The 12659-nt window shown below is 44.0% G+C and overlaps 2 protein-coding genes across 12 annotated transcripts in view; one reads left to right on the top strand and one right to left on the bottom strand.

The window, feature by feature from the left end:
* The window catches only part of LOC123969654 (phosphofurin acidic cluster sorting protein 1-like), a 31977-nt gene extending 26798 nt beyond the window's left edge, over positions 1-5179 (top strand). For all 6 annotated transcript variants that reach the window (XM_046047246.1, XM_046047249.1, XM_046047247.1 and 3 more), the window contains 5 exons: positions 1091-1136; positions 1386-1479; positions 1585-1781; positions 4529-4639; positions 4861-5179. In XM_046047246.1, coding sequence (XP_045903202.1) covers positions 1091-1136; positions 1386-1479; positions 1585-1781; positions 4529-4639; positions 4861-4973 — 561 coding nt within the window. In that variant the 3' untranslated portion in view covers positions 4974-5179. The remainder of the gene's footprint in view (positions 1-1090; positions 1137-1385; positions 1480-1584; positions 1782-4528; positions 4640-4860) is intronic.
* A 3797-nt stretch (positions 5180-8976) lies between these two features.
* slc8a1a (solute carrier family 8 member 1a) overlaps positions 8977-12659 on the bottom strand; it is a 42754-nt gene continuing 39071 nt past the window's right edge. For all 6 annotated transcript variants that reach the window (XM_046047237.1, XM_046047242.1, XM_046047236.1 and 3 more), the window contains 4 exons: positions 12022-12149; positions 11727-11826; positions 11119-11391; positions 8977-10833 (listed from right to left, as the gene is read on the bottom strand). In XM_046047237.1, the coding sequence (XP_045903193.1) occupies positions 10457-10833; positions 11119-11391; positions 11727-11826; positions 12022-12149 (878 nt within the window). In that variant the 3' untranslated portion in view covers positions 8977-10456. The remainder of the gene's footprint in view (positions 10834-11118; positions 11392-11726; positions 11827-12021; positions 12150-12659) is intronic.

Raw genomic sequence — 12659 nt, 5'->3', positions numbered from 1 at the left:
ACCCTGTTGTTGTAGGTTGTTGTAGTAGTACTGCAGTACTGGTTCTGTATTGTGCACCTTGTTGTTGTAGTAGTACTGCAGTACTGGTTCTGCATCGTGCACCCTGTTGTTGTAGGTTGTTGTAGTAGTACTGCAGTACTGGTTCTGTATTGTGCACCTTGTTGTTGTAGTAGTACTGCAGTACTGGTTCTGCATCGTGCACCCTGTTGTTGTAGGTTGTTGTAGTAGTACTGCAGTACTGGTTCTGTATTGTGCACCTTGTTGTTGTAGTAGTACTGCAGTACTGGTTCTGCATCGTGCACCCTGTTGTTGTAGGTTGTTGTAGTAGTACTGCAGTACTGGTTCTGTATTGTGCACCTTGTTGTTGTAGTAGTACTGCAGTACTGGTTCTGCATCGTGCACCCTGTTGTTGTAGGTTGTTGTAGTAGTACTGCAGTACTGGTTCTGTATTGTGCACCTTGTTGTTGTAGTAGTACTGCAGTACTGGTTCTGCATCGTGCACCCTGTTGTTGTAGGTTGTTGTAGTAGTACTGCAGTACTGGTTCTGTATTGTGCACCTTGTTGTTGTAGTAGTACTGCAGTACTGGTTCTGCATCGTGCACCCTGTTGTTGTAGGTTGTTGTAGTAGTACTGCAGTACTGGTTCTGTATTGTGCACCTTGTTGTTGTAGTAGTACTGCAGTACTGGTTCTGCATCGTGCACCCTGTTGTTGTAGGTTGTTGTAGTAGTACTGCAGTACTGGTTCTGTATTGTGCACCTTGTTGTTGTAGTAGTACTGCAGTACTGGTTCTGCATCGTGCACCCTGTTGTTGTAGGTTGTTGTAGTAGTACTGCAGTACTGGTTCTGTATCGTGCACCCTGTTGTTGTAGGTTGTTGTAGTAGTACTGCAGTACTGGTTCTGTATCGTGCATCCTGTCGGTGTAGTAGTACTGCAGTACTGGTTCTGTATCGTGCATCCTGACGGTGTAGTAGTACTGCAGTACTGGTTCTGTATCGTGCATCCTGACGGTGTAGTAGTACTGCAGTGCTGTGTTGAGACGTCAGGTGTTCCAGGTCAAACTGAGGTTCTGTATTTGTGTGTGTTCTCAGCTGGTGAAGGTCGGCATCGTGGAGCAGAACTTCCGGTCCACCTCAGGTAGATCAGACTCACCTGTCACCTCCTCCCTCCAGCTCCTCCCCCTTCACCTCCCTCTGCCCTCTGGATTCGGTTATAATTATTAAGATTTCCTTCATCTATTATTGAATTGTTGATTGAATATAAAGTTTTTGTATTGCCTTAATTTAATCCTTGTAAAAAACAATAAACTTGACAGAACACAGCAAATACAGGAAACATGTAACCATTTCCTTTGAAGAGTAGATCGAACTGCTTCTCTCTCCACAGTTGACTCTGATGACATCATACTGGGATCTCCTCCCTCTCAGCCAGGAGCACCAATCAGCATCACCTCCACCCCTCCCCCCTCCCCCTCCACCAGGTACTTCTTGTTTACAGCAAGACACATTTTTTCCAAAATGGAGTCTGTTACTGTTACTACGACCTAACTGCTGTCCTGTGTCTCCGCCTCCTCCTGTCCGTCCAGCTGTCCGGGTGAAGTGATGGGTCTGCAGGTGGACTACTGGAGCAGTCAGGGAGGAGGAGGAGGAGGTGGAGAGCGGAGGAAAGAGGTGGGGGTGAAGAACACACTGAAGAGCAACTTCCGCTGTCTGCAGGTGTCGAGGATCAGTGGAGGAGAGCTGATGAGCATGACGGTGGTGACCAAAGAGAAGAACAAGAAAGGTGAGGAAGAGGAGGTATGATGATGGTGGTGATGATGGTGATGATGGTGGTGATGATGGTGATTGTGATGGTGATGATGAGGATGGTGATGATGGTGAGGGTGGTGATGATGATGGTGATGATGTGAGGATGGTGATGATGGTGAGGATGGTGATGATGATGGTGATGATGGTGAGGATGGTGATGATGATGGTGAGGATGGTGATGGTGGTGAGGATGGTGATGATGATGGTGATAATGGTGAGGATGGTGATGGTGATGATGATGATGAGGATGGTGAGGATGGTGATGATGGTGAGGATGGTGATGGTGATGATGATGGTGATAATGGTGAGGATGGTGAGGATGGTGATGGTGGTGATGATGGTGAGGATGGTGATGGTGGTGATGTTGGTAAGGATGGTGATGGATGGTGAGGATGGTGATGGTGGTGATGATGGTGAGGATGGTGATGGTGATGATGATGGTGAGGATGGTGATGGTGGTGATGATGGTGAGGATGGTGATGGTGATGATGATGGTGAGGATGGTGATGGTGGTGATGATGGTGAGGATGGTGATGGCGGTGATGGTGGTAATGGTGGTGAGGAAGGTGATGGTGAGGATGATGATGGTGATGGTGGTGAGGATGGTGAGGATGGTGATGGTGGTGATGATGGTGATGATGGTGAGGATGGTGATGGTGGTGAGGATGGTGATGGTGATAATGATGGTGAGGATGGTGATGATGATGGTGAGGATGGTGGTGATGATGGTGAGGATGGTGATGGTGGTGATGATGGTGAGGATGGTGATGGTGATGGTGATGATGAGGATGGTGATGGTGATGATGATGGTGATGATGATGGTGAGGATGGTGATGGTGGTGAGGATGGTGATGTGATAATGATGATGGTGATGATGAGGATGGTGGGGGTGATAATGATGGTGAGGATGATGGTGAGGATGGTGGTGATGATGGTGAGGATGGTGATGGTGGTGAGGATGGTGAGGATGGTGATGGTGGTGAGGATGGTGAGGATGGTGGTGATGATGGTGATGATGGTGATGGTGGTGATGATGGTGAGGATGGTGATGGTGGTGGTGATGGTGATGATGGTGATGATGGTGAGGATGGTGATGGTGGTGAGGATGGTGAGGATGGTGATAGTGATGATGATGGTGAGGATGATGGTGAGGATGGTAGGGGTGATAATGATGGTGAGGATGGTGGTGATGATGGTGAGGATGGTGATGGTGGTGATGATGGTGAGGATGGTGATGGTGGTGGTGATGATGGTGATGGTGGTGATGATGGTGATGATGGTGAGGATGGTGATGGTGGTGAGGATGGTGATGGTGATAATGATGGTGAGGATGATGGTGAGGATGGTGGTGATGATGGTGAGGATGGTGATGGTGGTGAGGATGGTGAGGATGGTGATGGTGGTGAGGATGGTGAGGATGGTGGTGATGATGGTGATGATGGTGATGGTGGTGATGATGGTGAGGATGGTGATGGTGGTGGTGATGGTGATGATGGTGATGATGGTGAGGATGGTGATGGTGGTGAGGATGGTGAGGATGGTGATAGTGATGATGATGGTGAGGATGATGGTGAGGATGGTAGGGGTGATAATGATGGTGAGGATGGTGGTGATGATGGTGAGGATGGTGATGGTGGTGATGATGGTGAGGATGGTGATGGTGGTGGTGATGATGGTGATGGTGGTGATGATGGTGATGATGGTGAGGATGGTGATGGTGGTGAGGATGGTGATGGTGATAATGATGGTGAGGATGATGGTGAGGATGGTGGTGATGATGGTGAGGATGGTGATGGTGGTGAGGATGGTGAGGATGGTGATGGTGGTGAGGATGGTGAGGATGGTGATGGTGGTGAGGATGGTGATGGTGGTGATGATGGTGAGGATGGTGATGGTGGTGAGGATGGTGAGGATGGTGATGGTGGTGATGATGGTGATGGTGATGATGGTGAGGATGGTGATGGTGGTGAGGATGGTGATGGTGATGATGATGGTGAGGATGGTGATGATGATGGTGAGGATGGTGGTGATGATGGTGAGGATCGTGATGGTGGTGATGATGGTGAGGATGGTGATGGTGGTGGTGATGATGGTGAGGATGGTGATGGTGGTGGTGATGATGGTGATGGTGGTGATGGTGATGATGATGGTGAGGATGGTGATAGTGATGATGATGGTGAGGATGGTGATGATGATGGTGAGGATGGTGAGGATGGTGATGGTGATGGTGGTGATGGTGGTGATGATGGTGATGGTGATAATGGTGAGGATGGTGATGGTGATGGTGGTGATGATGGTGAGGATGGTGATGGTGGTGATGATGGTGAGGATGATGGTGAGGATGGTGATGGTGGTGGTGATGGTGGTGATGATGGTGAGGATGATGATGGTGATGGTGGTGATGATGGTGAGGATGGTGATGGTGGTGATGATGGTGAGGATGGTGAAGGTGGTGATGATGGTGAGGATGGTGATGATGATGGTGAGGATGGTAATGGTGATGGTGATGATTTGGATGGTGATGGTGATGATGATGGTGAGGATGGTGATGGTGGTGATGATGGTGAGGATGTTGATGATGATGGTGATGATGAGGATGGTGGGGGTGGTGATGATGATGATGATGATGGTGAGGGTGGTGATGATGATGATGATGATGGTGAGGGTGGTGATGGTGGTGAAGATGGTGATGATGGTGATGATGGTCTGTGTGTCTGTCAGTCATGTTCCTCAGTAAGAAGACGAAGGAGAAGGAGGCGGAGTCGAGGAGTCAGCTGATCGAAGGAATCAGCAGACTGATCTGTACCTCCAAACACCAACACACACTGAGAGGTACACACACACACACACACACACACACACACACACACACACACACACACACACACACACACATGTTTGTTCCTCTATCCCAGTGGGGACTTCTCTATTACAATCCCTCCAACAGCTGCTGAGACCTCCAACATGACATTTGCTGTTGATCAGACCACACACACACTGATGACATCATGCTGATAGATTTAAAGCAACAGCGTCCCCTTCATCTCTCTCAGTCTCTATAGATGGAGTGGAGTGGAACGATGTCAAGTTTTTCCAGCTGGCTGCTCAGTGGCCGACCCATGTTAAATACTTTCCAGTGGGAATCTTCGGCTACAACAAACCCTGAACCTTCTCCTCCTCCTCACCTGTCTCACATGACCTCCTGTGGGCGTGTCCTTGTGAGCAGATGGTGAAGCGATAGGCTGAACAGTTTTGTACCAGGAGCAGAAACCTTGTTTGCCTTTTATTCATGTCATGTTGGAATAGAAATATTTGAACCATATAAGTTACTTTTTAATTATTTATTTTAATTCTGATGTGGATATTTATTACTTCCTGTAAATGCTGTACACAGCCTAAAGTGTATTTATCTGATGATAATTGTCATCATCATAATAATAACACATAATATTAATGCAGTGTGTAAGTGGATTAACTGTTAATTATTTTTTAGTTCTTCAAAGCTGGACAAAACAAACAGGTCCTCAAGCCCAAATCTACAAAAGTTCAGCTTATTCACAGTTAGTGGCCCTGGGGCTCTAGAGGTAAGAGCCTCTTTTTGACTGTTATAATATATATCAAATATCTTGTTAGTCAACCAAATGACCCCAAAGTGACGGTCAGTCTTACAGCCTGGGTGGTTGGCTTGTACATTTACTTACACCCCGACCTCCACCACGTATTCACTCCATTCCACTCACTGTTTAAAGAAGCGGTTCAAGGGTTAGGGATGTCAGGATAATTGATACTTCGGTACCAAGTCGACCAAAATTCTGAAAACATGTCAATGCTCGTTTTTGCTACGTACCGAAAGTCTGGAGGGATTATTGGGTCAGAATTAAAACAAAAACTAAAAGTCTAAATCAAATATGCATTTATTTAGATTTGGGCATGTAGGATTGAGGAGTGTATGCAGATAAGGGGGCGTGGCCCAAAGACTGGAGGCTGGGTTTGAAATGGCTGGTCTGCAGAGGCACCTTATGGTCAGCAGGGGGAGTTCTGAGTGCTAAAGAGCACACTGCAATGAAACCAAACAGAGAGAGTGAGCGGGGCTGGAGGGAGGACTATACTTTATAATGTGATAACTTCAACTTGATGAAAGCGTTGTAACATTTCTATGGCCTCACACACAAAGTCACCAATGTTAATTTTGTCAGCCATTTTTAAATTTAGTCCTGTGTTAAATGTCCTTGTTAGTTTTTGTCATATTTAGTCTAATGTATATTATTTTTTTAATCAAGTTTTAGTTGACTAAAAGTCTGGCTATTTTAATCTGATTGTTATTTTCTTACTCATTATTATAATTTTGATTAGCATTTTGGTCAATCGGCTCTAACGAAAACCGAGATATTTATAATTTGAGTCTTTATTTCACTCATCTCACATATTGATAAATTATTTTGTAAAATTTGAATGCTAGCTTTGTTCAAATTTTTATTGCAAAGGAGACGTTAACTTGCCTCAATTCCCGGGTGGTTAGCCTTGATTCCTGCTTCAAGTTCATAGTTTTTTCTCCCAGAAACCTTATAACCACATTGCTCGCTGTCTGATATAATTAAGCACTCGCATCCTCCACAGTAACATTTTGCTCGCGCACCAGCCATCGCCCCGGGCGCCCACCATTCAAAGCACAGGAAGAAAAAAAGCTGAATGAACACTGTTCAAGTGAAAATTTAGAGGGAGAAAATATGGCCTGTAATATTTTGTCTCCTCATACTGACAAAAAGAGTGATTTTATTAACTAATTTTTACTAACTAATTAATTAATTTATTATTTAATGAATTACATTTAAATGTCATAATTTTTCACTTTACTTAATTATGAAACCTGGTGAGCATTATTGTGAGTCAAAAAGCATCTAGCATCTAGCTCTGAGGCTTTTAAGATCCTTTTTACTGCCTGTCTTGGGTTTAATTCTGTTTGAACCATCAGGAAGAGGCAGTGCCCTGCACTGTTCGTACTTATGTAAAGTAAAATACAAGTGCAATTGAGTCACTCAGAAAAACATCCCAGGACCTCCCAGATTTTCCTCAAGACCATTCTGAGCCTGTGCAGGGTTTGAGGACTGATGATAGTAAATGCATAAATTGAAAATGCACATTGCAAGGTTGTAATTTAAACCGTTTTCTCCTTTATGAATATATTGACATCAAACCACCGCTCATCTGTCCTGGACATCCTCTCACAGCTTTCACAGATGTTAGTCGTTCTTTGTAATGTTCAGATGTTTTAATTAACCCATTGATGCCTGAATTTATTTACAAAAAAAAATAAATTAGGTATGATGCAAATTAACGACAACAGGCATAAACGAGAAACCAGTGCATGCAAAAGGTTCCCAGGTACCTATTGAATATGCACAAACAGGCGCTATCTCAGCTGCAGTCTGAAAGGCAGAGGTGTGATGCAAATTTACAACAATCACTGTTGAGGGGTTAAAGGAGTGTATGATGAAGTACATGATGGGATTTATTTTTTTGTTTCTGTTTTTTACTGTGGTATCAAATTGCTATAAAGTATTGTGGAATTTCATTGGTATTGATTACTAAATTTCAGGCATCGTGACATGAAGGACCCATAAGGCCACAGACCCCCACTGTCATACATTCTGTCATTGTGTTACTTATGGATCGTAGTATTGGGAAAATAACTGACTATTTTTTTTGCTGAGGACCCCCTGGAGCCCCCTCAAGAAACCCTGGGGGTCTCACTTTGCGAACCAGTGGTTTAAATTGTAGCTGTCCCTCATTCATACCAATTTGCTTCTAATTTATTTTCCTTTTCCATATTCATTTTGGGTCATTGTCGAGCGCTCCTCTGGGTTCATTAGAGGATCATTCAGATCACCTGTTGACTTTTCAACAATGATTACGATCAGCAGTGTTTCCCCTCTTGGCCAATCAGGGTGTGACAACGCCCATTCCTGAAGGCATAAGAGAGGGTGGGAAACAGGAGGCGCCGTTTCCCGCCCTCTCATGCCTTCAGGAATGGGCTTTTTGAAGAGGCATTTCCTCATTATTAAAGTAGTGCCACAAAATTGCTGGAGCGACCTCACCTGGATTGATTTAAAAAAAACTCAAAGCTTAGCCTCTAATCGGCCCTCAGAATTTCACTATTTTGTGTTTCATGAAGTTTTCTTGTTTGTGTTTAATAACCCATCTCACTGCTGCACACTGCAGAGCTTCAACCCTTTAAACAGGCAGTGAGCAGTTTTGTAAAAGATGTAAAACCTGTAGGATGTTTGAAACAATAAACAAAACTGGACGTCTCTTTGTTCACTTATTTCTACAAGAGGATCCAGACTGTATGTCCACCTCTCTTGGTCAGATTGTCTTCAAATGATCTGATCGCTTCCTGCCCTCCAGTGGATTAACCCTTTATTTTTTAATGACCCCATAACCTTTCCTCCAGTAGAGAGGTTTTAAAAGTCAACTCTGACCCCCCAAAGTGTTGACCGAGAATCTGAGCTTTAGTAAGGTCCAAAGAATATAGTGCAACATGAAAAGGTTGATTTTAAAGTTAGCATTTAAAGGGTCTTTGTTTAATACTGAAGAGGACTTTCTTCTGCAGTAATAAGGAGTATCTTTATTCCTCTACGCTAGTGACGAGCATTATGTTTTCGAGTTGTCTGTCCTGTGAACGCAATATTTCAGGAACTCCTTCAGAGAATTATATTATATCTGGCACACATGTCCACTTGGACGAGCTGATTAGAAGTTGGTGGTGAAAGGTCACTGTGACCTCACAAACGCCTTTTTTGTATAAAATATTTTACACAAATAATACTGCATAAAGATTTTATATCCAAAATGTCAGTCAAAGTCAGTCTTCTGTACTCCTGTAAAATAGTCTAAATGAAGACAACATCTCTAACTGGAAATGAATCACTGGAAACATACATGTCAATATGACTTCCAACAAAACACAAATCTCTTTTTATTAATGCTGTAGGTGAATGTTTGTTTTATTGTGGCTGTAACTAACACTGCAGCCTCCAAGGGGCGATAGCAACTCTTAAGACTTTAAGTTTGTTAAAAAATATATTTTTGTGACACAAACTAAGTCAACTTTTTCTGTGGACCAATCAGAGAGGAGAAATACTGAAAAGCATTCAAGAAGAAAGACAACCTGTCACTCACTGTACTTTAATGTTTAAAGGAAAGACACTGCATTCTGTTCTCAGATAATACGCAACAGCACTTGTGTTTACGTCATCCAACAGGCACCCAGTTGGCTGATTTTTCCAGACCAATCATATCACAGAACATCATGACTGACGTCTCTTTTCAGTGTTCTTTGAGGTTATGTATGTGCTCACACTCAAACACACATACACAATGTTATTTTTGCAAACATTAAGAATCCACTGCTGCAGCAGCTCAGGTTCAGCTCAGTAGAGTCTCTGGTCTCGGTGCAGCAAAGACCTTTAATTGCTTCAACAACCAACTCTGGATCCTTCTACGCCCAACGTTAACTATTTCAAACTTAGTGCAGATATTCATTTAGGTGCAACACTACTCCTCCAGTCGCCTTCAACATCACAAGTCCTGCAGGTTTTCTTCTCCAACAAGAGCTGCCTCCTTTATCACCATGGCTCGTCACTACTGTGGCTGTGGTTCAAAGTCGCTGCACAACCAAATTTAAAATTGTTTATATTACACATTGATTAAAAGTACAGGTGAAGAAGTTATGATACAGGTCTTTAAATGTCCAGGAGGTATGTAAGGATGAACATAGTCCAGTCTTGGAGGTCACCAGCACTCAGCAGCCAGAAAACAGTCCAATATGGACACCAGATTAAGTCAAAAAGAAGCTTCAGGTGAGGGTTCCACACTAACAAAAATCCACCAGGACTGTCAAGAACATGCAGAATCTGCCAGGAACCTTTGGGAGCTTTAAAAACCCATCAAAAATGTTTTAAACCTGTTAGACCTTAACGAGCCTAAAATAACTGTACAGTTTCAAATTCTTAAACTGTCAGATCATCAGAAAAGCCTTCAGAAATGTCAGAAACCTGCCAGAATACTCACACAACTATTAGAACTATTACATATCCAGAACCTTGGGAATCCACCAACAATCAGGAACCTGATCCAATTTTTGGACTACATTTTATTGCTCTATCTAAACCTTTAGACCATAAATTATAGGAACCTGTCAGAACCCAGCAGAGCCCTTTAGTTTGTCCAAACCCTTAGAAAAATGACAGGAACCTGTCACATTCTGCAAGACCTATAGGATTCTTCACAATGCATCAGGACTGTCAAGAAGCTGTCCAATACTTCAAGAACCTTCAGAAACCTTTTAAAGTTGTTTTGAACTTGCTAGACCGCTTAAGCACAGAAAAGAACTATACAAAGTCCAGCACAATAGTTGTGTATCTGTGTTTAGAAACCAGATCATCAAAAAGTCTTTTAGAACAATAAGGATTTCAGAACTCTTTCAGAACCTCTAGGAATCATCAACTGTCAGTTACAACACGTAGACATGTACCAAATCTTTAGACAAATAACAGAAATGTGAGAACCTGTCAGAATATGCAGGAACCTTTAGAAATCCATCAGAACTGTTCAACAGAGACTGTTGGGGACCTGTTGGAAGCAGAACTTTCAGAAGCCCTTTACATGGCAGTAGGCCTCCAGTGAGGAAAAGACAATGTACATTAACCACAGGCTGAAGAACAGGCAGGTGGTGAGGATCTTGGGGACTCGGGGTCCACCAAGCTCCCCTCCGATCTCGGGCCGGCGGCGATAGATGAGGACGGCAATGCAGATGAAGGCAAAGATGGTGAAGAGTGTGACAGAGAAGGCCAGCGTGCCAGGGTCAACCCTGAACTCCTGGCCCTTGGAGTAGTGGTAGATGGCAGCGATGGACCAGGCCACGCCAATACCCAGAAAGACATTCACAGCATTACTTCCTGTCACGTTGCCGATGGAGGCATCAGCGTATTGGTCCTGGGTGGCTGCCACCTTACTGGCAAAGGTGTCTGAGGGAAAGAGAAAGTGGAGATGAGATGCTTTGTTTGAGATCCATCAAGTTGCTACAAACTGTAACAACACTGAACTGTTGTGCAGTGTTACATCATAGTTGGGTATTTTCATCAATTTTGAGTTAAAACTTGGCCTTACAGACTTGCGGTGATGGGGTTAAGGAAAGAAATTCTGATTCTCATTTATTGTACATTTGCTTTGGAGAAAAGCATCTACCAAATGAATATGATACATTGTCCAATAATTGAAAGTGAGGACAGTGGGGCAGATTTGTCTCTGACCTGGTACAGATGTGCCCAAAGCCACGAACACCACAGCTGTGACAGAGTCTTTCAGGCCGACTGTGCAGCCGAAATGTGACGCCAGGTCCCCGATCACAGCCGTCAACATGCCGATGACTGAGATGGAGACGACGAAGCAGGCCCAGCCGTTCCAGTAATCGGTGGGAGGAACGAAGGCAAAAAGAAGCTTCCAGAAGACGGTGAGGAAGTGCATGACGTAGTCGAAACAGGAGGGTACCTTCTCCTCGCCATCATCGTCGTCATCATCATCACCTTGGCAGGAGATGAAGGCCAGAGCCAGGAGTCAATACTGATTCAAATTTAAAGCTTGGGCGAGTTAATCTCTGTTTTTATGTAATCTTCTATTTTTATGAACGCCAATAATGCAGCCAGTTTTCTTTGCTACACTTTCACCTGTTCTAATTTTACATATTGTGTTTTTTTCGTAAAATTGGCTTATTTGACATCAGGTCAAGGGACAACAGTTGCTAACACCGGCACATTAACAGTAATGTCGATCAATGTGCATTGTCCCTGTAAATAAAACAAACTACAAGCTGAAACTGGACAGTCAAACCACCCGAGTTTGGTTAATGTCAAGTTCTTACCAGAGCTGACTGTGATGGCTTCCACAAACTGCTCTCTCCAGCTGTTAGTCCCGATCACCAGGGCCAGGTTGGTCTTTTTAAGCAGTTTATCCACGGTGCTCTGGAAGACAGCAGGTCACAGGAAACCACACAGTGAGTCACTAAACAATAACATGTTTAAAAGCCCGGAGTCCTGCTGATCCTGCTACAAATGATCCCATTAGTTTGGTCACCCATCTGATTTTCAGTTTGAGAACTGATAGCATGTGCTTATTATGATGTTTTAATAAATTATATCTAACAAAAATGATCCCACCTTGAACTCGTATGACTCTTCTATGACAACCTCCAGTTTGACGTGCTCGCCCAGCATCGGTCTGCCCATCTCTGCGATCCGCCTCTCTTCCTCCTCCTTCTTGCTCAAAAGCTCCTCACCCCCCTCCTCTGAGAGAGAGAGAGAGTGAGAGTCCTATAAAAGTATGTTTTAAGAAGGGCCTTAAAAGAGTTCACTGACTCAGCCGACCTGATTTCCTCGGGCAGGCTGTTCCAGAGCCTCGGGGCCCTGACAGCAAACGCTCTGTCCCCTTTAGTTTTCAGTCGAGACTCTGGAACAGACAACAGACCTCTGCCCGAGGATCTCAAGGTACGTGCTGGTGCGTATGGGACTAAAAGGTCAGAAATATAACAAGGCGAGAGGCCATGAAGAGCTTTAAAAGTGATCAATAGAATTTTAAAGTCAATTCTAAAACATACTGGGAGCCAGTGTAATGAAGCTAAAATAGGAGTAATGTGGTCATATTTCTTTGTTCTGGGTAAAAGCCTGGCAGCTGAGTTCTGGACAGTCTGGAGTCGATCAATAGATTTTTGGGTTAAACAGGTGAAAAGGCTGTTGCAATAATCCAGGCGTGATGAGATGAAGGCGTGTAAAATGGTCTCGGTGTCCTTAAAAGTTAA

The sequence above is a fragment of the Micropterus dolomieu genome, linkage group LG04, assembly GCF_021292245.1.
Source record: "Micropterus dolomieu isolate WLL.071019.BEF.003 ecotype Adirondacks linkage group LG04, ASM2129224v1, whole genome shotgun sequence".
In the NCBI taxonomy this organism is placed as follows: domain Eukaryota; kingdom Metazoa; phylum Chordata; class Actinopteri; order Centrarchiformes; family Centrarchidae; genus Micropterus; species Micropterus dolomieu.
Note: the sequence above shows the minus strand (reverse complement) of the source record. Positions and strands in the feature narration are given on the sequence as shown.